Source organism: Ursus americanus, chromosome 31 (genome assembly GCF_024610735.1).
Source record: "Ursus americanus isolate L20-20 chromosome 31, mUrsAme1.1.p, whole genome shotgun sequence".
NCBI lineage: Eukaryota > Metazoa > Chordata > Mammalia > Carnivora > Ursidae > Ursus > Ursus americanus.
Genome location: NC_142157.1, coordinates 23,229,255 through 23,253,893, shown reverse-complemented (window position 1 = coordinate 23,253,893; position 24,639 = coordinate 23,229,255). Strand labels below are relative to the sequence as shown.

General features: G+C 39.3%; 1 protein-coding gene across 1 annotated transcript in view; it reads right to left on the bottom strand.

Moving 5' to 3' along the window:
* ITGA8 (integrin subunit alpha 8) overlaps positions 1-24,639 on the bottom strand; it is a 171,386-nt gene that overhangs the window by 94,433 nt on the left and 52,314 nt on the right. Inside the window, exons 12-13 of the mRNA XM_045787904.2 lie at positions 11,545-11,750; positions 9,133-9,324 (exon numbers count right to left, since the gene is read on the bottom strand). Of these exons, the coding sequence (XP_045643860.1) occupies positions 9,133-9,324; positions 11,545-11,750 (398 nt within the window). The remainder of the gene's footprint in view (positions 1-9,132; positions 9,325-11,544; positions 11,751-24,639) is intronic.

Below are 24,639 nucleotides of genomic sequence, written 5' to 3'. Positions count from 1 at the left end.
TATAATATAATGTCACCTGCAAATAATGACAGTGTTACTTATTTCTTACCAATTTGGATGCCTTTTATTTCTTTTGTTGTCTGATTGCTGTGGCTAGGACTTCCAGTCCTGTGTTGAATTAAAGTTGTGAGGGTGGACATCCTGTCTTGTTCCTGAGCTTAGGGGAAAGGCTCTGTTTTTCACCATTGAGTATAATGTTAGCTGTGGGTTTTTCATGTATGGCCTTTATTATGTTGAGTATGTTCTCTCTAAAACTACTTGGTTTAGGGTTTTCGTCATGAATTGATGTTATACTTTGTCAAATGCTTTTTCTGCATTTATTGGAATGATTAGGAATGATTTTTATCCTTTCTCTTATTGATGTGATATATTACTTTAATTGACTTGGGAATATTATACCACCCTTGCATAAATAAATCCCACTTGATCATGGTGAATGATTTTTTTAATGTATTGTTGGATTCAATTTGCTAATATTTTGTTGGGGATTTTTGTGTCTATGTTCTTCAGAGATATTGCCCTACAGTTCTCTTTTTTTTGGTAGCATCTTTATCTGGAAGGCAGTAAGTCTAGATCTTGGATTATAGGATCAGAGGAGAAAGGAGTTCAAAAAGACCCTTGGAGAAGCTTTCCATACATCCATGTCACATTCAGGGGAGGAAAGTCAGGCCCAGAGAAGCTGAGTTATTAGAGGAACATTATCTTGGGAGAGATGGTTCTAGAACTCCTGGGTTTTATCTCTCCATTCACTTTTACTTCTACTTTATGATCTGGATTCAAGTCCAGACACTCTGTCAGTTGACTTAATTAATTCCATTTAATCTAATTCATAATATATTTTATAAGACAAGTTATATACTAATTTCTAATGTGTTTATAATGAAATTATGAAAATCTTGCTCAGTAAGGAACATAATGTTTTGCTTTTCAGGAAAACTTGAGTAGCAGTTGGAGAAGTAGAAATAAAAACGTTGACTATAAGATTTGAATTTAGTTCAACTAAACTTCAGATCAATTTCAAGGAGCTCAAGGTTTGATTATGCATTATTCCCTTGGTTAAAGCCACCCTTTTATTTCTTCTTATGTGTAGGTTCTTTCTTGCTCGGTTGTTGGCTTACACACACACACACACACAAGCACACATGCGCACACACACACAGCAGTTATTAAAACAGATAATGAGTCATTTTTTTTTCATTTGGTGTAATTGCATGAGATGGCTTCATGGTATAATCATCAGACATTATGGGCCTGAACAAGACAATGATAGTTTTGGCATTCAGCCCATGTCTTCCCCCAGTTTTTATTGCCTGCAAGATTTCTGTGCCTCAACAAAACCTGCACTCCCCCTCCTCCACCTTCCAATGTCTGGGCTATGCATTTAGCAGATGGTCTTGTTATACAATCATGTTTAACAGGATTAGGCTAGATCATTGAATTGTAGGGATTTCTGACTATCACAGCTGTTTCTTCTCTGAAATGCTTTCACTCAATTAATGTATACAAGATACTTCTCTGGCCAACCCTCATTTTCCAATCAGCACCAACACAGAAACCTGAATACATCCATATTTTAAATAGGAAATTTTGGTGCCAGAACCGAATATACTAATGACTCTATTTTTGTATGTGTAGTATTGACAATATGCACGGTAAGAAATTGAAACAAATACTGAGTGGTTAAACTAGATATTAGGAAAATTATTCCAAATATTATTTCTATAGTAGAATATATTTCTATAAAGAAATCTCCCCATGTCTCTCCATTCTACCATACTTTTCCCAGGTACTCTGGATCAAAATTCCAGAGTCATCCTTAGCATCTCTTCCTTGCTCACCCCACCTCCTCTACCTTCCATCACGGCAAGTCATCACCAAATCTTGACTATTGATCATTTACATTATTACCTTAGTTCTTTCTTTTCAGTTGCCATTGTTATCACCTAGTTCAGGTCCAATTTATATGAAAATAAATGCCCTCAATTGCCTAAGGGCTTACGAAGGAAGAACATTTTCCATTCTTGAGACCCAGTAAATCACAGTGAGTAATGGGAGAAGTCCCTTATGCCTCATCTCCCAGTAAGGGGTGGGAGGTCGGATGGGGTGAGTGGTGGAACTACGTCATAGCAGGGCAGTAACTTCCTGATTATTAGAAGCTTCTATGGAGGGTCGAGCAACAGGAATTTTACGAGTGTGTCTTAACCCATCAGAGTCCCAATATTAGTGTTTGCCTCGGGTGGGAGAAGCAAATATGGTGTTGTGAATTAAGATTGGGGGACATGGAAATTACATAAGCAAAAGAAAATAATGTCAACTAGTGTGCATAAGGAAAGAATACCTCCAAAATACAGTCTTGTTTTAAAACTTGATTGGAGAGCTGCTATTTTTTAAACTATGTCCTTTGTAATCCCATTTTAACTTAAACACACCATCTCATTTCATATTATATAAACAATGCCATTTTGTCTTTATACCAGCTTACTATATCTAATTTCATAGATAAGGAGATTAAAGAGAGATTAGGAAATCGTTTTATGCTTATATAGCTAGGAAACAGTGAGTCCAGTATGAAACCCATTTTGTCCATCTCCAGAATCCAAGAATGCAGCTTTTCAACATTTTTTTGTGTCCCAATATGTCTGTGAAGTAAAGTAGCTTTGATTCTGCTCATGTCAATCAAATAGATTTCCTTTTTCATTCTAAGCCATTTCACAACGTTTTGTAAAAATCTTTTCCTGACTTAGAAAGTGCAAACACACATAACCCAGTGAAGGAAGTATTATTAGCCCCATAATATCAAGTAAGGAAATGAAGCTCAGAGAAATTAAGTAATTTGTCCATTGCCACACAGGCGATCAGTGATAGATGGGAAACTTAACCTGGGCAGTCTGATTTCCCTTCCCCTCTTCCCAGCCACACTGCTAACTTTAATAGGTTATTTTTATACTGGTTTGATATTTCCCCAAAATAAGGAAGTGGAGTGTCATCTAACCTTACCCTACAAACTCTCTTGGGTACACATACATATACAAAAAAACCCACATATGCATACACACACATATGTACATATAAGTGTGAGTGTATGTGTGCACGAGAAAGATTAAAAAATAATATTCCAGTGGATCTGAACTGTATTTCTCTTCTATGCAGTAGATAGCATAGTAGTAATAATTGCTATAATTGCAATAATGTTAGCAATATAATTGGACCCATGCCAGCTTTTTGGTAGCATTCTTTTCCCCTAAGACAAGGAAACTAAGTGTCTGGTCCTGCTCAAATACAGAACATCTGTAACTTGCAGAAGAGATCATGGGACAAAGAGTAAATGTAAATCAAACGACCTTTTACATGTCTGTGCTTTTGATTATTTCAGGTACTAGGTGACCTGATTTCTAGTCAGTCTGGGAGATGAAACAGCTGTAATTCACAATAAATATACATCAAACATCAAAATCAACCTATTCTTTCTTCCTACAAAAGGCAGCTGGCTTGTATCAAAAACACGTAAAGAATACTTGCTGCTATCTAACCAACAAGGCAACATATGTACCAGCCATTAACATAGGTAGGTTTCATGCAGCGTGCCCAGAAGCGGGTAGGTGGCAGGTGGTGTAGACCAGGGGAAGCCAACCCAGCTCTGCTTGCAGACGCAGCTGCTAAGCACGGGGTGCCTAAAATGAGGTAAAAGTGTTCACCTCAGGAATGGGAAAAATAACCCCATCAGAAGCCATCACTTGGGTAACCACAGTTGTTCTTCAAGTGTGTTCCATTTAGTAGCAGGTCCAAGGGGTTTGATGGATTTCAGTGCAGAATTTCAAACTACTGTTCATTTGTACATTTGTCTTTACATGATATTTTCAGGTGACCATGTAGTTAAAGTGGAGTTTGGGGATTTTGTTTCTGATCTGTTTAGAATGGAGGACCTGGAACAGGGCCACTGAGAGCCGACAAATGCCTGGGTATGAATTTTAAAAGGTGGCCCTGCCCCCTCCTGCATGGAGGAAATCCCTTGGTATATGAATTGGTCCTCACTTGCCCCTTGGCTGGGTACAACCTGTACATAATTTGTCACCCTGATCATAATAGTAGTTTGACTTCCAGAAGTTTTTCAGGGGAAGTGGAGGTGCCTGTATAAGGAGCTACAGAGCTTATGTATTTTTCTTAGCTGATTCATTTAACGAAGACCAAATAATTACAAAATTTCCAAAGGCCAACAATACTTTTCTCATGACACACTTTTTCAAATTCATAAGCACAATGTTCAGCAACCATGCTTAAATTTTTTCAGATGTTATGATACTCCAAAAAAAGTTTTGCATTTAAAGACTTCAGTATTACAATGCTCACACTTTGCTGTAATTATTTAACTGTCTGTCTTTCTCACCTAGAATGTCAGCTCTGGGAAGGCAGTGACTGTGTGTGCCTTGCCACAGTCCTCCCAGCACAATGTCTAATGCGTAGTAAATACTGATACATATTTTTTGACTGAATGAAGGAATTTCTCATTTTTCTTTTGGACTTTGAAGTGAAAGGAACAAACATAAAAATATCGATGAATAATTTAATTCCTATTTTTATTATTTTAATTTTTAAAACAAAATATTATCTTCTCAATTATTTTGTTCACTTCTTACTACAATTCTTATTTCCTAGGGCCATTTTGTTTTGTTTTGTTTTGCCAGGGCGTCATAGTGGATATTTATTGGGATACTTGCGAAGTCCACAAAGCAACTCTTACTTTCTTTGGAAAATGTCACCCTTTGCCTCAGAGCCTATAAGATTCCTTTCCTTAGGATTTGGGACTGAGATAAATTGTAGACAGTCTCTTTCAGTGAGTAAAACTGCCATATGCAAACTCTGGAGCTGAAAAACTACCATGTGCTCAAAGAAATATGGGCAAGAGAGAGAGAGGGAGGGTAGGAAGAGAGAGGGAGAGAGAAGCAGACATGCAAAGAAAAGCAGAGATGAGAGTAAGGGAGAGAAAGAAAAGAAGTCCTAACCTGACAATCTTGGATCCCACTTAGTCCCTTCCAGAGGCTGGCAGAATTCCTGTCATTAGCTTTCCTTGAGATATTCTTATAGCTTTAATATAAATCTCTCCCTTTACGGCTTAAGCCAGGTTAAGGTAGGGTAATTCCTAACAAATGTGATAATATATTTTAAATGAAAGTCAGTGAGGCATCATTTTAAATGTACAGGTAACTTCCAGGAAATGTAGAGCAGTGCATCAAAAATTAAATATTTTCAATGGGCCTTCCTTAACTTTTCCAGATGAGGCCAGAGCATGTATTAGGCCCAAGCATCCCAATGGCAGTAACCGCACAGAGGCAATCTGGAGAAAAGCCCCTCGGGCTAGTTTGACAACCTTCTAAAGAATAAATGGAAGCCCAGAGCTTAGCTAACAGGTACTTGCCAAAAGAGAACCCTGCATATGATACTAGTGTAGGCAGGGGAGTCGAGCACAAAGATTGTAGAGCTGTGTTTCTCAAAGTAGGGTCCTGGGTAAGAATATAAATCCCCGAAGCCTATCTCAGTCTCCATAAATCAAAATACCTGAAGGCATGTTATGCATTCAGCCTGTAATAACAGAGTCCACGGGTAACTGGCATGCACAGTGCCTCAGAGCTTGCTACTCAGGGTGCGATGTGGAGCCTGGCAGCAGGGAAAAAACTTGGGAACTGATTGGAGAGGGGGAATCTTTCCCACTCCCTTGACCTACTGAATCAGGATCTGTACTCTAATGAGACGCCTAATCAATTCAATGTTCATTAAAGAGGGAACATGTTCTAGATCATTCATTCCCAGCTGGGTAGTGTACTGGAATCATCCAGGTTACTTCACTATGTTTCTCTGGTCTGGGTTCTATCACCCAGAGATTCTGACTCTGGAGAGTCTGATTCTGAGTTGGGAGTGTGACCTGAGCAGATGGATTATTTAATGTTCTCTGATGTGCAGCTGAGATCAAGAACCTCTGCTTCCTGAGGATGACTAGATGTACCCTAGAAGAAAGTCAGCCTGGTAAATGGATTTTGAAACTCCTAGAAGGCACAATAATCTGAAAGCAGAGTAATTTTGATCTGGAAGAACAGGGCCCCAGAGAGAAAGAAAACTACAATTCTTTTTCAGTTCCAGGAAGAACTGGTTTGGAAAAATCACAAGACAGACCACGGGGGACTAGGACATAGAGTTTATAAAATGAACTATAGAGTTTGGAAAGCATGCCACCCAATAACCTTTGGGTAAGGGAGATAAAAAAAAAGACTGCTGTTTCCCAGGCAAAACCTAAGAATACTGCAACCCCATTAGGGCTAGAGTAATAAAATGCCTTGGTAGAAAATTAGCAATGGCTAAAGGAATAATCTAGCGGGATAAAAACATTTCAGAGACCTGAAAACCCAACCTGCAAGTATCTTGAGTCCTAACCATGGCATAGAAGCACATGCTGAGAGTGGACCTGAAGAGGCCAAATTGAATGAGGATCCAGGACACATGGGACCTTTGAGCAGTTGGCCACTACATAGGCCATTGGATTAATCAAAGAAGTGCGAGCACACATCAAAGGGGAGACTGAGTTATCCTTCAGGCAGAAGCTTGTAAAAACAGATGACACATTTGGGGTACATGCCTCTCTGTCAAACCCTGGACAACAGGCACGCCCTTTGCTACTCATTCCTTTAAAGAGCGGCCAAAGAGGGAGGAAGGGGAGGGTTCTGAATCTAAATGAACATTTACTCAACTGAGATTAAGTCTGAATCTGAAATAGGGAGATTAAGATTTTCCCCTTAATGGAAATGGGGCTTGAGACAAGCCAAGTGGAATTTCTTTACAGAATAATGAGGAAAGTTACGTGTCTAATTCCCGAATTACGCCTGTGAATTTCAAATCCACTGTTCTAGTGAACAGAATATAGTTACCCGTCTGTTAGGTGGTTTTCCTCTGCATAAGTCCCTGGGGACTTGGTGTCACTATAAAGAGGCTTCTTTGAGTGGTATCCTTTTGTGAAAAGACGAGGATCAAGAGAAATGTTATAGGGTCATGAATCACCAGACATCTATATTTCCATTTGAGAGGCAGAATTAGAACCAGAACCCCAGTCTACTCAGAGGTACAGCCATACACTGAACGCCTCAAGACGATCTTGAGGGATAAGAATTCAATTAGTGGCATTATTGGTCCTGCCTTAGTAAAGATCATTCACTTAACAGACAGATGGATAGACTGCTTGAACTTCATTGGTTAGTATAAATTGAATCAGCCTCAGTAGATAAAGTTAACGAATGACCTCAAATGACTTTTTCTGATTGTTAAAAGGGATAAAAGACATAAGTAAGAGGTGACTAATTACCCACATTTACCTACTTAGCTTTTCTCTTCCCTGTCCTTCTCCTGCTCCTCCACCCTGTCAATCCTCCGCCCACCCCCAGAAGGAATATTCCTTGAGAAAAAAAAGTTGTTTCATGTTTCGTTCCTGGCTTTTATTTAGGAGACTTCAAAAGAAGTTGATGAACTGCCTGTGTGATCGATACATCCCTGATCTCCTTTACCTGGAGGAAGGTCCAGCCATCCTGTCTGTCAAGTTCCCTGGTACGAAGGTGAGAATATGACAAGCATAATGACTGGCAATAACTTTCCAAAATAGCTGTTTATCTAAAGTTACAACCCAAGAGTTAAATTTCATGAATCATCCAGATGTATTTCAGGAAAAAATCACATAAGGGAGGATTCTTTAAAATAGAATATATTATGAATGACACCCCTCCCCCCCCCCAAATAAAACCCACTAACCTCATTGATTGGATCAGTATAATATAACCTAAGAAAATAAACTTAAGTAGATGCTCTTGAAAATGTGGAAGGTATTTGTATACAATATAATACTAAATCTGCTTTGAACCCACTACAACATCCATGTTAGTGCCGTGAAAGACTTCTGGCAAATATATGAGAATATGTTGCAGTATCCTTTTTGCCTAATCCCAGAGGGGAGGAAAAAGCGGAAGGATGAAATTAGTGATGTATATTTAGGCAGTCAGTTTATTGGAATGTTGCCTCAAACCAGAAAAAAACTCTACATATGGAAAATACCCAATTAGGGGAAGGGTGGTGGAAAGAGACAAGGTTTCAATAAATAGTTAAAGCTGTCAGTTAATTATTAGTGATTTCTAAGTTTTTATTGAAACCATCTTAAAATAACTAACATAAAAGTGAAAATTGAACCATAAAACCAAGAAGTCTAATGTTCTCTGCTAAAAACCCTGGGATTACTGAAACAATCCTTTAAGAAAAACCGTGTTTTCCTACAGCACACACAAAACATGAATTATCTCGCTGTTATCTAATTTCCACGAGACCTCAATATTAATTAAGTAATAAAGAAGAGTTTGCAATCTTTATTATGAACCAGTTGCTTTTGCTTCACTTTGAAATATTCAATCTATTTTGAAAGACCTAAAGTATGGCGAGAAAATATTTACGCTTCCAAAAATAGGAGCTTTAAGACAGAAATGTTGAAGTTTATGAGTTAATGAATAGTGTGAGAATGACAGAGTTGAAATAAGTTGCTCTAGCTGGCTTTGAGGCAAGCGGTCTTTATCAATGGAGAAGACCTCACTGAGGGGTTTCAAATAAAAACTTTGCCTGCAAAGTTGACAAGTCATACGTCCAGTATGACTTTTCAAAAGCCATCTTGCCTTTCTTTTTTTTTTTTTTTAAAGATTTTATTTATTTATTTGACAGAGATAGAGACAGCCAGTGAGAGAGGGAACACAAGCAGGGGGAGTAGGAGAGGAAGAAGCAGGCTCATAGCGGAAGAGCCTGACGTGGGGCTCGATCCCATAACGCCGGGACCACGCCCTGAGCCGAAGGCAGACGCTCAACCGCTGTGCCACCCAGGCGCCCCCCATCTTGCCTTTCTAACATCATCTCCTGGTGGGAAAGGGAGGGTTTATTTTATCTGCCTTTAAATGCTTGTGAAAATCACTCAGGAATCAGGCGCAAAAGCCCTGGGCCATCCATGGTTAAGCTGGGCCTTCGCCTTTAGGAGGGAAAAGCTTACACGTGATGCACTCATCCTGAGAATGGGCTTCTTTCTAGGAAGTGGGCTCTCTGGCGGGAGAGGAAAGAAACCCTTACCTGGGTAATCATTCTTGTCTATGTCTGAGTCTCCTCTTAGAGTAAAGCCGAAGCCCGAAGGGATGGTCTGTGAGGCCCACACTCCCTGCAGAATTTGGGAAGGCTTGGTGTTTAAGCCATCCTTGTTCCCGTTGTAAATGAGCACTTGGCCTCTTTGATCCTTGCCTGCAAAGGGTGAGCCGATGGCAATGTCTGCAAATGGGGACACATGAACATATATTTAAGTAAAGAAGAAGGTTTTAGAGATAAAAATAAGTGCAATAGAAGAGCCGTATCCTAGAATCGAAAGGGCTCATTAAGTTTTCCAGGAAAATTTCATAATACTGCAGCAACCATAAATTATCTGTTGTCTTTTATCCATCCAGCAAATATTTATCGAGTGACTGCTTGCTATATGTTGGATGCAGGGGGTATGACAGTTAACCAGATACTGCTTTTAGAAAGTTTATATTCTAGTGCAGGTAATAGACAATTTGAATGGAGGGACAATCAAGAAAAGATGGGAAGTGACACATTCTATGCAGAAGAATCAAAAATATTAATGTAATGGATAATGGTGGTTATTTCTAGATTTGGTGATCGGATAGGGTGTTGCTAAGGCTCGTGTTGAAACTGAAAGCTGGGGACAAGATGGAACCAACTGTGTGAAATCAGAGGGAAGAGCACTCCAGGCAGAAGGAACTGGTGTGCCAGGGTCCAAAGGTGGAAAGAGCTGGGCCCATTGGAAGAGCAGGCAGAGAGTGGGAGCTTAGCGAGCAACAGGGCAGGCTGGGTCACATCACTAGGCTCTACAAAACAGGGGAGGCACATTTGCAAGGTACTTACAAGTTTCTTGTCAAAAGAAAAAAATAATCTCTTGCACAAAGATTATATAATGTAAGGATTACGTCGTCCCATGAGGGAGGCAGGACGCATTTTACAGTAGAAGACATTGAGAACCTAGAAAGAACCCTATCACCTGACTCCCACTTAAATATAGCACTCAATGAAAATTAACGTCCACTCATTGTGTTCTTCAGGACTGTTCTAAACAATACACACAAAGTCCGAGTTTTACATAAAAAAGAGCACCAAGAACACAAAAACATCATCACTCGCCCCAGTGGAGGACAGTTACGTGTCCTCACTTTCTCGTTTAGTTCTCTTTGCTCCTAAGTAAGTCTAGTAAGATTAAGTAAATCGTGAACTGATTTTGACTACATAATAAGGATCGTAATTCCAGCTTCATTTAACAGGTAAGGATAAATATCCCAAATCTCTAATCGTGGTGGAAATTAAAGATATCATCGTGTGACATCACCTCCTCTAAGTCCACGATTATCCCATGTTTCCTCTCAGTTTGGAATTATTTTGCCCACTTTATACTCCAAAACAGTGAGGCTCAGAGAGGCAAAACCCTCTTTATGTCATTAAAAATATTTCTCTTAGCTTTCAAAAATATCATGAAGGGTATGAGAAAAAAGACAAACAGAGGAAAATATAGTGGAAGAGATAACTTGATAGATAATGTAGCATTATTTATTTCACTTGGTGCTCAGGGATAGGGCAATTTCTGCAAGCAGCATATCAGTTAAAGATGAACTTGTCTCTTTTTTATTATTTTCCTGGAACCGTGAACTTTTAATATGTATTTGTGTTTTATGGCACTTAAAAAATTACTAACTATACATTTCTGGGATGTCTTTTTTTTTTTTTCCAAAGAAAACATAAAAGTACAATACCCCTTGCCAAAGGTACTAATGAATACTGAACTGAGGCAAAGACTCCCTAGTCTATTTTGTTGGAGCAAATTCCTATTACTCCCTTCAACTTTAAGAAACCCACTATTCCTTGCTTCTTAATTTAAAGGTCCTGAACATGTATGCAAAGCTTTGTGTGAGCTTGCATGTTTTTCTGAGAAGGTACTTGCAAGGCATTCATAAATTCTTAGCTTAAAGAATCCTAATCCTAAACTAAGAATTTAAGAATCCTAATCCTAAACTAAGAATTTAACACTACTTTACTGCAAACACTGAAGTTGCCTTTAAGCTAAAGTTTACAAACCAAATAAAATTCAGCATGACCTATGCATAGTCTATGTGGGTTAATCACAAGGCAATATACTTGTCCATATGTCAACATGTATTTGTTTGTCTTGACTCTATACATAACAGAAGGTTCTCTAGTTTTCTTTGAGTCCCTAAATCCAAATATCACTTTAAAAAGTAATCTCTGCCTTTATTCAGAGCTGTTACATGACACGTACATAAACTTTAAACTGCCTTGAGGTTTCTGATAATTTATTAAAAACCAATAATAGTAACCATACCACACACACCACTGGAAATACTTTTAAGATGTCATTGTTTCCTTCATGTAACGATAACATGAATTATAACAAATAAACGATTTCCATGTATTGGTATCAATTACCATTGTATCCATCTTGGTTCAGGTCTCCTAAGTGTGCCACGGCACTACCGAATCTCCCGAAAACCTCGGTGCCTACAAGGATCTGTGGGTCACTGAAGACAAGCGCGCTCACTTGCAAATACAGGTAAACTTGCCCTACTTCTCTGGGGCTGCTCTCAAATTCGCGTTCCATAAAGAGAGGTGCCCCAATCAATACGTCATCCATTCTGTAGGGAGCAAAGAGAGAGGTCAGAGCACTGGCAGACCTGAGATTCTTTGGGGTATACTTTTAATCAACTCGATTAGTACATTTCCATTGCTATTTTTCCTTTCCCAGGGTACATTTTACAATCATCGTATTTCTTTCATTGATTTGCTATGTCTCTGGGATAGAATGTTTTAAGAAAATAAGAGTTATTACACCGAACTTTTTTTTTTTTTAAGATTTTATTTATTTGAGAGAGAGAGAGCTCACAAGCAGGGGAAGTGGGGGAAGGAGAAGTGAGCTCCCCGCTGAATAGGGAGCCCCACATGGGGCTTGATCCCAGGACCCTGGGACCATGACCTGAGCGGAAGGCAGACACTTTACCAACAGAGCCACTCAGGCGCCCCTGAACTTAAAAAAAAAAAAAAAAGGTTTATTTATTTGAGAGAGCGTATGCAAGTGGGAGGAGGGGCATAGGGAAAGGGAGAGGCGAAACAGGGAGTGGGGAGCCTGACATGGGGCTTGATCTCACCACCTTGATATCATGACCTGAGCTGAAACCAAGAGCTGGATGCTTAACTGACTGAGCCACCTGGGCTCCCGTATGCTGAACTTTAAAACCGTGTTACAATGACTGCTTTAAGAAAACCACAGATACTTCATCCTTTTCAAAAGCCTCTTAGTGCATTTCCAGAAAATGTAGCTATACAAGTAAAACATAGCAAAAAAGATCTAAAAAAGGGTTTTCTCAAAGTGGATTAGAGTTTGTCTACAACAGAATTATCCACTTAAATTACAAAGTTTTCTTGCAGGAATAAGGTTTAAAACAAATTTTGCCTTCTTCTGTCCTCTTGTTACCTTCACTTAAATAAAACAGAGGTCAGAGAGGGTTGTAGGACTGCCTAGAAAGACAGAAAACAAAGTTTTCCTCTTAAATAAGACTTGATAGTTAGTCTTTATAAATGTAGGTATTATAGCAGGAAACTAGTAGATAATTTTTAAGGTTGAAAAAAATTCAAGAAACAAATGCCTATCCAAAATTATTTAGAGATTAAGATATAACCACCAGGAGAACAAAACCCAAGTGGGTAAAGGTGTTTCCTTCCCAGAGCCAATGGGCACAAAGAGGAATAGAACAGAGCCTTCTAAGCTATTTGGGTTCTTAAAAATGTGTGCATGTATCATTTTTATTTTAGAAATTTTGGAAAAAGTCACATCAACCAAAATTCATAATTTGATCAATACTAATGACCTCTGCAGACACCCCAGTCTTGGGAGATGCAACAGTCCATAGAGTGACCTCAGGCATAAATAGAAATGTACACTTGACTTTTATGCCTATATAGATTAGGTAACATGCAGAAACTTGCCAACTAAACTAAAAATATTACCATTCATCTAAAAGGCAGGGATGAGGTGGGACAGTTACTGAGAACACAAAACCCCCTTTAAGGTCTGAGACATCTGCAAGACACTCCAACAACACTCTGACCAGCCTCTCTCTTCAACTTCTTGCCTTCCCTGTAGTGGTCATCTCTTCTCCATTTCCCCGTATGATTCCAGAGACATTCTGTGTAACAACTGTATTTAAGATACCATGATAAGTGATTCAAGGAATACAACGACTATTAGGTCAACCCTGTTCCTAATGAATGTACAAGCAAGGTCAAATTGCTACTCATGTACCTACACACAGGCAGAGTGAAAAAAAGCATACGAATAATTCAAACTGAATCCTAGAGATCCCAGACAGGAGAGAGAGCTGGAACTTTGAGAGATGGCATTGCACCTGCGTGGGATTCTTACAGGTAGTTCTGGAGGCAGGCTTGCCAGGTGGCAGCACTCTGAGCCCAAAGCAAGTGTCTCTGAGTAGAGTCAGGATCAGTGAGTGGTCAAGGTGGGCTCTGTGCTAGAGGGATGTCAATGATTTTAATTGGAAAAGCAAACTATACAAAGAAGAATTCTTAAAACTTAATAATATGAAATAGCAATAATAATAATACATAACAGTAAACATATAAAGTATACTATTATATATTATATAACATATATTATTGTTGTTACATATAATCAATGTTAAATGTATATAATATGTAATAGAAACAATAGGAAAACAACCCAATTAAAAACTGGGCAAAAGATGTGAACAGACACCTCATCAAAGAAGATTTACAGATAGCAAATAAGCATATAAAAAGATTCTCAATATCATATGTCATTAGAGAGCAACTGAGATCCCCTTCCATAGATGAAGGGGTAAATAAACTGTGCCAGCACATATAACAGAATATTACTCAGCGATAAAAAAAGAAATGAACGAATATGCCACAAAATGACACAGAGGAACTTTAAGCCCATTTTGCTAAGTGACAGGAGCTAGTCTCAAAAGGCTACAGACTGAAGGATTCCAAGTTTATAACGTTCTGGAAAAGACAGAACGAAAAAGATCAGTAGTTGGCAGGAGTGAAGGGAGGGGAGAGGGATGAATAGATGGAGTACGGGGCATTTTTAGGGCAATGAAAGTATTCTGCATGACACTGTACGTGGATACCTGACATTATGCATTTGGAAAAGTGCACAGAATGTGTAACAGAGTGAACCCTAATATAAGCTGTGCGCTTTAGTTAATAACGTATCAATATGGTTGGGTCGATTGGAACAAATGTACCACACCAACGCAAGATATTAGTGTAGTAGAAACTGAGGGTGGAGGGAAGAGGGAATGTATGTGAACTCTCCGCAGTTCCTGCTCAATTTTCCCGTAAACCCAAACTGCTCTAAAAAAATATAACCTACAAAAAAAAAGATAATTGGAGGAGTAAGCTGAGTCTAGACGATATGAGAAAAGCATGAGTTTTGACGTTATACTGATCTAGATTTAAAACCTGGCCCTTTTAGTAACCAGCTGTTTCCTATTAAATAAGTTACGTTACCTAAAAAATGTGAATGTAGAAATAGGCCACTTAATTGTATACATCACTGAAGAGCTCCCTCGGTGTCTGTCTCCATCTCTGTCTCTCTCTGCATCTCTTTCTTTCCAAATGTGCATGCACACTCATACACACAGGTCATACTATAATATTTAATACATGATAGGTATTATAAAGGCACTGGCCCAGGTATTGAAGAGAATACACAATATTTTTACATCATAGCAATGTAAACAGAAAGAATCCTTGTTAAAAAGGGAAAATGCATCCCCCTTCTCCGTCTCCTATCTTGTAGGACCAGAAACACGGTGAAATGTGACTTTGGGATGGTCTGGGGCTGCCAGCTACTTCTAGGATAGCTTCTTCCTTGTCTCCCACAGCAGAAGACCTAACCCATGGTTTCTAGCTAGAAACACTTTGAGTGTTACTTGGGCAATTTGTAAGAAGGAAGTGAGGGGTGGTTATAGATAGACCTGAGGAAGGGCTATTTTTTTTTCTTTTCTTTTTTAAACATGTCCATGCTACCCAGAGCAATCTACACTTTCAATGCTATCCCGATCAAAATACCGATGACATTTTTCAAAGAACTGGAACAAATAGTCCTTAAATTTGTATGGAACCAGAAAAGGCCCCAAATCGCCAAGGAACTGTTGAAAAGGAAAAACAAAGCTGGGGGCATCACAATGCCGGATTTCGAGCTGTACTACAAAGCTGTGATCACAAAGACAGCATGGTACTGGCACAAAAACAGACACATAGACCAATGGAACAGAATAGAGAACCCAGAAATGGACCCTTGGCTCTTTGGGCAACTAATCTTTGATAAAGCAGGAAAAAACATCCGGTGGAAAAAAGACAGTCTCTTCAATAAATGGTGCTGGGAAAATTGGACAGCTACATGCAAAAGAATGAAACTGACCACTCTCTCACACCATACACAAAGATAAACTCCAAATGGATGAAACACCTCGATGTGAGACAGGAATCCATCAAAATCCTAGAGGAGAACATAGGCAGCAACCTCTACGACATTGGCCAAAGCAACCTTTTTCATGACACATCTCCAAAGGCAAGAGAAACAAAAGAAAAAAATGAACTTGTGGGACTTCATCAAGATAAAAAGCTTCTGCACAGCCAAGGAAACAGTCAAAAAAACTAAGAAGCAGCCCACGGAATGGGAGAAGATATTTGCAAATGACGCTACAGATAAAAGACTGGTATCCAAGATCTACAAAGAACTTCTCAAACTCAATACGTGAGAAACAAATAAATCATAAAATGGGCAGAAGATATGAACAGACACTTTTTCAATGATGACATACAAATGGCTAACAGACACATGAAAAAACGTTAAAAATCATTAGCCATCAGGGAAATTCAAATCAAAACCACACTGAGATACCACCTTACGCCAGTTAGAATGGTAAAAATTGACAAGGCAAGAAACAACAATTGCTGGAGAGGATGTGGAGAAAGGGGATCCCTCCTACATTGTTGGTGGGAATGCAAGTTGGTACAGCCACTCTGGAAAACAGTGTGGAGGTCCCTTAAAAAGTTAAAAATTGAGCTACCCTATGACCCAGCCATTGCACTACTGGGTGTTTACCCCAAAGATACAGACGTAGTGGAGAGAAGGGCCATATGCACCCCAATGTTCATAGCAGCATTGTCCACAATAGCTAAATCGTGGAAGGAGCCGAGATGCCCTTCAACAGATGACTGGATTAAGAAGTTGTGGTCCATATATACAATGGAATGTTACTCAGCTATCAGAAAGAACGAGTTCTCAACATTTGCTGCAACATGGACAGCACTGGAGGAGATAATGCTAAGTGAAATAAGTCAAGCAGAGAAAGACAATTATCATATGATTTCTGTCATCTATGGAACATAAGAACTAGGAGATCGATAGGAGAAGAAAGGGATAAAGAAAGGGGGGGTAATCAGAAGGAGGAGTGAAGCATGAGAGACTATGGACTCTGAGAAACAAACTGAGGGCTTCAGAGGGGAGGGGGGTGGGGGAATGGGATACCTGGTGATGGGTAGTAAGGAGGGCACATATTGCATGGTGCACTGGGTGTTATACGCAACTAATGAATCATCGAACTTTACATCAGAAACCAGGGATGTACTGTATGGTGACTAACTTTATATAATAAAAAGAATTAAAATTAAAAAAAATTTTATTTTAATTCCAATATTGGTAACGTACAGTGCTTTGTTAGTTTCAGGTGTACAATATAGTGATGCAACACTTCCATCCACCACCTGGGCTCACCGTGACAAGTGCATTCCTGGAGGTAGGTAGGGGGATGGGTAAATAGGAATGGACATTATTTTGATCTCAAATTCCAGAACTTAAGTTGGATTGCAATGCTTAGGTAAAACATTTTCTTAAAAATGTTACAAGTAACTTGATTAAAAAAAAAAAAAGTCCCATTCCTTGCCATCCTGCTGTGCTCCAGGACCGGAGGAGAGCAAGGACTAGAGCTGTTTTAGCCCCTGGCCTTCCCTCACGGGAGCCTGGTTGCTTCTCTTTCTGTTATAATTATTGCCAGCATGAAGAAGCATTTGTTAAACACCTAATTGTGTGTGTTGCTACCTTGTACTTCAAAGATGTCTGAAATCACTGGTCTCTACTGTAGAGATGGAGCGGGGCCATTTTCTCCTTCTATAAAGAAGGAACAAGCCGGATAATTGGTCCCCAAGGGTGCAAACACGATGCGGGACTGACTCGGTTTGCTCTCTACATTTCTCACTGCCAACACGGAGTTCTAGAAATGGAAAATTACTCGACCCATCATTGTGAGAGCCTAGCACATCCGCGGAACCTTTGGATTCTCAGAGTATTATGACAGCATTGATTCATTTTGTTAGAAATATATTTCCCTAGATATTTAAGTGTAAGTCTTCTAAAATGTTCTAAATGCCATAAAAACAGAGAAAGACATTTGTTTTTAATTTATAATTGTGTTTCGCATAAGGTTGGAAGACAATAACTGTCTTGGATTTAATTGGTACAATGTGCTTTATAGAATACTTTGCACTTAGTGTCAATATTATTTTATTATAGCAATACTACTTAAGAGCCACAGTATATATTATTGTTTAGGCTGATGTTTTTAAATCTTGGTTTGCAGCACATTAGTGGATTGTGAAATCAATTCAATGGGTCTTGACAAGCAATTTAAAAAAATGAAATAGAAAAGAACGGAAAATAGAATGAATACATTACATGAGGATAAATATTTTTCCATGAAACTTTTGTTTCAGTTCTATGTGTGTGTGCCAGGTTGCAATGTCAAATTTATTTCTTATTATGGACCACAAAGCAAAAAAAAAAAAAAATCCCTGAAAAACCATTGTAGTAGGCTATGGATGCTATTGGACTGTTTCAAAATTAATTAGCCAAATCCTGGTTTTGAATGTGCCCAATCTAACTTTAAAGTTTCAAAATATTTTATTAGTAAAGATATTTTTCATTGACTTTCTGATATGTAGTTGTGTAATAGGTTGGGTACCTGTCTAAGAGAATATATATAGATCAACGAGCCTGTGTGGTCTAGTAATCAAAAAAATAATGATGAACAAATATTACTACTACTAATAATGAGGTTTTCAGTAAAATCTATTCTGTATGGGTCATGTTGGTGGTTTGGATGAGATCTGAATTACTATGTAAAGGCACTTCAAAAAAGGATATATATACTAGGTTTCATATTATCCAAAATGTCTAATATTTAAGCACAATTAAAAAAAAAATCTCTGGGTAACATACACACAGGTTTTGGGTCTCTTTTTATGTTTAAATCTGCCCTGATAATATAATGCAAAACAAGGCTCAATTTCTCATCCTTCACATGTTGTTTGAGACAGAAACATTATAAATATTTTCCTGAAATCAAAGCATAAATAGTGATGAAGAATGAGACAGAGAGGACTCAGAAATAAGAATATTCAATATGAAGAATCTAGATTCAAGTTTTCTGAGTCAAATGATGTTAATATGTTGGTTTCACATATAAACTTTTCTGTGTTTCTTTTTTCCCAGTAGTAGATATTGCATGTTAATGCCCATAATTAATTCTGGAACATGGTTATTTATTAACAGAATGCAGATGAGTAGACTTTATACTAGAGTTGATATCCGCTGAATTATTTTATGGTGGGCAAGAACTAACATAGCTGATCCTTTATATTATAGAAATCAATTTCGTTTTACAACTTCTTTCTGTTTTAGTTTTCTGGATTTTCTACTTATTTCAATCATAATAGTAAAACCTGTATGTGAGAACACATACTTAGGCTAAATCTAGGGTAAAAACACAATTACCCAAAGCTGAGTCCCTTCAGATAAATTTTCTCTAAAATGTTCTCAAGTTAACAAACTGCTAAAAACCTCTCGAAATTTAATTCCTCAGGGCCCTGCAGAGGCAAAAAAAAAAAAAAAATCCAATTGATTAAATTGTAATTCTGTGAGTTTCTGAAATAGTATAAATACTGTAAGTTTCAAAAGCCATACGAAAAAAACCCAATTTGCTTGCTTAGGCTCAAGTTGAAAAATTCCATCTCCCTTTGTTAAGTTTGTCCAGAAATTCCTAACAGTTTACATTGGCAGAGTTTATAGCTCTGGCTATCTTAAGATAACTAAACTAAAGTTAATTTCACCAGCTTGTTTATATTTTCAAAACAGTCATAAGCCTGACAATATCAACCACCAACCAGCACACACACCACCATTTGGCCTAAACTTCTGGAGTCACTCACATTATATGGAGACTTTTTTAAATAAAAAAAATATTGGGAAAAATGTCCACCAATTTACTAATTTGGTCAACACTACTTAATGAAATGTTTTTTCTTCCCCCGATGTCCAGATTTTGGAGCATTTGCAGGGACCTTGCTTTTGTTGCATAGTGGGTAGAAAAGATGACATATGCTGTCAAAGAATGTACACTAGGTAGCCTCATGCACAAAAGTACTTAATTATCTCTTGGCCGGAGAAGGGAGAGTTTGGTTTAATCCCACAGGATATGTAGAGTCCTAAATTCTGAACCATGACCAATCAACTAGGCAAGGTCTATCCTTTTTTTTTTTTTTTTTTTTTAAGATTTTACTCATTTATTTGATGAGAGAGAGAGAGAGATCATGAGCAGGGGGGAGGAACAGAGGGAGAGGGAGAAGCTGAGCAGGGAGCCCTACATGGGGCTTGATCCCAGCACCCTGGGATCATGACCTGAGAAAAGGCAGATGCTTAACCAACTGAGCTACCCAGGGACCCTGTCAAGTGATATTCTTAATCCTATTATGAGTCTCTGCATAGCATCCACACAAATCCAAGGTTTAGAAGATGTAGGTCTTGGGGCGCCTGGGTGGCGCAGTCGTTAAGCGTCTGCCTTCAGCTCAGGGCATGATCCTGGCGTTCTGGGATCGAGCCCTGCATCAGGCTCTTCCGCGGGGAGCCTGCTTCTTCCTCTCCCACTCCCCCTGCTTGTGTTCCCTCCTTCGCTGGCTGTCTCTCTCTGTCAAATAAATAAATAAAATCTTAAAAAAAAAAAAAAGAAGAAGAAGATGTAGGTCTTAAAAAAAGGCTATTGAAAAATCAGAAATTTGGGTAAAAAAATGGGAATTAAATCTCAGTTTTAATACTGAAGTCTAGGGGCGCCTTGGTGGCACAGCAGTTAGGTGTCTGCCTTCGGCTCAGGGCGTGATCCTGGCATTCTGGGATCGAGCCCCACATCGGGCTCCTCTGCTAGGAGCCTGCTTCTTCCTCTCCCACTCCCCCTGCTTGTCTTCCCTCTCTTGCTGGCTGTCTCTGTCAAATAAATAAATAAAATCTTTAATACTGAAGTCTAATGGTGATTAATGCTCACGGATGATTCCTTGATCACTGATAAATGCTGGGAAAGCTGGAAAGGATTTTGTGAATTTAAAAAAATATACATAGGAGTTATAGACTATGAAATTATATATAAATCATTACTACTGACTCAGTAAAATGCACACAGTATGGCTATTTTTAATATAATCACACAGACTGCTTTTTCTTATATGCCATGACACTAAAAACTATAACTGAATTTTGTCTCATGAATCAGCTGTTTTTAGCATCACTAAAGACTATCTTAAAGTTCTGGGTGAAAATAACTTTGAAATTGTGCTTTTATATATTTACGAAGTGGAAGTACAACCTTGCTTATAAAAATAATGGAAATTAATAAAATGCACACGTAATAAACAGGAATGTAGATTCTTACCAAAAAAGAGAGTAAAACACTTAAACACACATACATATAATCTGAAACAGTCAAATTCATAGAAGCAGAAATTAGAACCGTGGTGACCAGAGGTGGGGAAGGTGGGGCAAAGGGGAGATGTTGGTCAAAGGGTACGAAGTCGGAGTAACATAGGGTGTATGAGTTCTAGAGATCTAGTGTATGACATGCTGACTACAGTTAATAACACTGTATTGTGTACTGGAAATTTGCTAAGAGAGTGGATGTCTAGTGCTACCACCACACACACGCACACACACACGCACGTGCGCACACAGTAGTCACACACGGTGACTATGGAATAGAGGGACTGTGCAGCTGGATGAATAGACGGATCCTATAGATGGATATGCTCAGTAGCTTGAACATAGCGATCGTTGCACTGCACATATGTCTATCAGAACATGTTCTACACCTTAAACATATGTAGTTTTTTTATTATGTTAGTCACCATGCAGTGCATCATTAGTTTTTGATGTAGCGTTCCATGATTCGTTGTCTGCGTGTAACACCCAGTGCTCCATGCAATACGTGCCTAGTTGATTGGTCATGGTCCAGAAGTACGGACGCCACGTATTCTGTGGGGTTAAACCACAGGTCATGGATGGTTTCAGTGACAAAGACACTAATTTCCCAGCTTTTTGAAAGTAAGTGAGAGGCATGCCATTTTACTCACTTATGACATTGGAAGTTCCTAGTTCTTATAGATTCTAAGTCCTTGAACACTGAAATTATATCAATTTTATCCACCAGCTATTTTATAGAGCTTAGTATAGAGCTCTCTGTAGTGAGAAAAATACTGTTGGGTAAATCAGCAGAAGGTCTGGGATCTAATCAAGACCTTTGTCTAATTAGTGTGTAATCTTGGGCAAGTCACTGAGCTTTTGTGTCTGTTTCTTCACGGGTGAATTTTAGATAGCTTCAGGGGATTGTAGTTTGGATCGTCCCATGAAGTCTCTTTGAGAGGGAAAAAACATTGTCTGCTACTCATGCATGACAAAATTTTGTTGTTTAAAGCAATATTAGGTTTTCCAATAGTTTCAGTGGAGAATAGAGATTTCTGCATTTGAAAGGACTAAGAATTTGGGGAGACTACATATATAATATCCAGGAAAACTTTATTTGATACAGGGATTCATTTTTCCTGTAAATCCCATGCAACCTTCGGATCTCTGCTAGAAATCTTGTCAGGAGTTAGAATGACAAAACACTCTTTCTCAAAACGAGGCCACATGTGTTCTGACTTGGAGCCATCACAGGCGCTTGAGAAAAGTCATTGGCACACGCATCATTTGCTGCCTTTCTTTTCTGGTTCTGCTAAGATTGCTGAGGGACTGCAGGTTATGTCTCTGCTCTGATGGGGTGTTCTGCACCTGCCCTGGGGACACATACCCACCCAGGGAGGTGAGGACGCTGCTGTCACTACTATTAATGGTTTCCAGAACCTCCATCTTGGGATCAAGTATAAACCTAGACACACAAGATGTCTATTTGAAAGCCAATGGTATTAAGCAATTTTTCTCGAAACACAGGTGCTGCAAAGATGACGGCAAATTATATCTTCATTATTGCAATCTCAGACTTCATGTGAGTTTTCTGTATTTGGGATGAAAGGTTCTCAATGGCCTCTATAGCTTACTCATTTATAACAGGGCCTTGAATTTACATCGCGTGACAGTAACTAAGAACGGCGAATTACACACAGACTGAGAATCTATGGGCACGTTAAGAATGGGATTATTAAGGGATGCCTGGCTGGCCCAGTTGTTTAAGTGTCCGACTCTTGATTTCGGCTCGGGTCACCGTCTCAGGGTCATGGAGTCTGCTTGAGATTCTTTCCCCCTTCCTCTCCCTCTTCCTCTGCCCCTGCTCTCTCTCTCAAATAAATAAATAAATCTTAAAAAAGAAAAGAATGGCAATATTAAGATAATGGATGTATCTTTTTGACGCCGTCTAAAGAATTGAGAATATACTGCCTAATAAAAAAGAAATAATGGGCACAGCAATTTTTAAGAACATCAAGAAAGAACAAATTATCCCTGGAAAATTCCTGTGTTTGTTACTACCATATTGTTTTGATCAGGAGGAGACCAAAGAGATCCTTTCCTCACAAGTGTTCTTGTTCTTTTCTTAACATGGCAAAAAAAAAAAAAAAAAAAAAAAAGTTCTGTAAATGTTGTCACAGAGCTTTGCTATGGACTGGAATGAACATGTCTCTAGGAAGGAGGCAGTGCCCTGCAGGGCATAGTGTTGAACTGGGGGAAAGCTGAAAGGATTCAGATCAGAGTGAAGGAGAGGAAGGGCACACACTGAGTTCATCTGGGCCCTATTGAGCATTGCTGGCTCCCCTGGAGGGGGAGCGGGGGAGGTTGTGTCACCATCTGTTGAAAGAAATGTGTCTGCGCATATCCCAAAGGCCACCATGGGATTTTTGTTGTTGTTGTTTTTACTAAAGTGTGGGCTTCCTCAATTGGGACAGCACGCCATGTTTTGGACTCGAGTTCTTCTTCAGCCACCCGCCCCCCCCCCCTTTTTTTCCCAGATTACTAAAAGGTGCTGATAACAAATCCAGTCCATTTAGGTTGGAAATTAAGAAAGGGCGGCCCTAATTGTTACATTCTTTTCACCACTCAGTTGGAGATGAAGGCAATTTAATTTTCAATGACTTGTTTCCAGGATAAGATTGCCATTCAAATACACTTACTTTCAGAATCTCTCCAGAGGGCAGCCACTACAGTTTCCAGCCACTGCTGTTGCTCTGGCCCTGGGTGCTGTCCTGTCTCAGCTGGCAGTGGGCTCCTAGGGGCCTCAGAGCCGAGGAGACCCAACAGACACAGCATGTCTGCTGAAACCAATGCTGGAGTAGGCCATTCCCTTGCTTAGTATCCTCCAGCGGCTCATGAGATGTGTCTTTCTTAGAAACACTCACTCTACCCAGCAGAGCCTATGCGGCGCTGGGCAAGACCTTTTATAAATGCAGTGGCTCACAGACCTTTGTGATCCTGCGCCCCTCTGCCTCCTCCCCAAGCCTCTTTGACATCCTTGGGCTTCCAACAGCTCCCACCTCCAGGAATCTCCTCCCCATGGACCCCACTTCCTGCAGATCGTTCCTCAACTTTCCTCAACCTTAACAGCAAGGCCTTCCCTATCGACCCCTTTTAAAGTCACAACCCTCCCAATATTTTCTACCCCACTTCTGTTTTGCTTTTGTAAGTTTAATTAATAGACTATCTTTTAGAGAAGTTTTAGGTTCAAAACAAACTCCAGCAGAAAGTACAGAGAGTTCCCATATACCCCTGCCGCCACAGGCATAGCCTACCCCACTCTCAATATCTCCCACCAGCGTGGTGCATGTGTTACGATCGATGAGCCTTCAGTGACACAACATCATCACCCAGAGTCCATGGTTTACATTAGGGTCACTCCTGGTGTTGGACATCCCATGGGTCTGGACAAATGTGTAACGACATGGATCCACCATTGTAGTGTCGTACAGAGTAGCTTCACTGCCTTAAAAGTCCTCTGTGCCTGTTCATCACTCCTTTCCCCACTGGCCTCCGGCAACCCCTGATCCGTTTACTGTTTCCGTGGTGTTGCCTTTTCCAGGATGTCATAGAGTTGGAATCATATCCTATGTAACCTTCTCAGATTGGCTTCTTTCACTTCATTGTATGCAATTAAGCTTCCTCCATGTCTTTTCATGCTT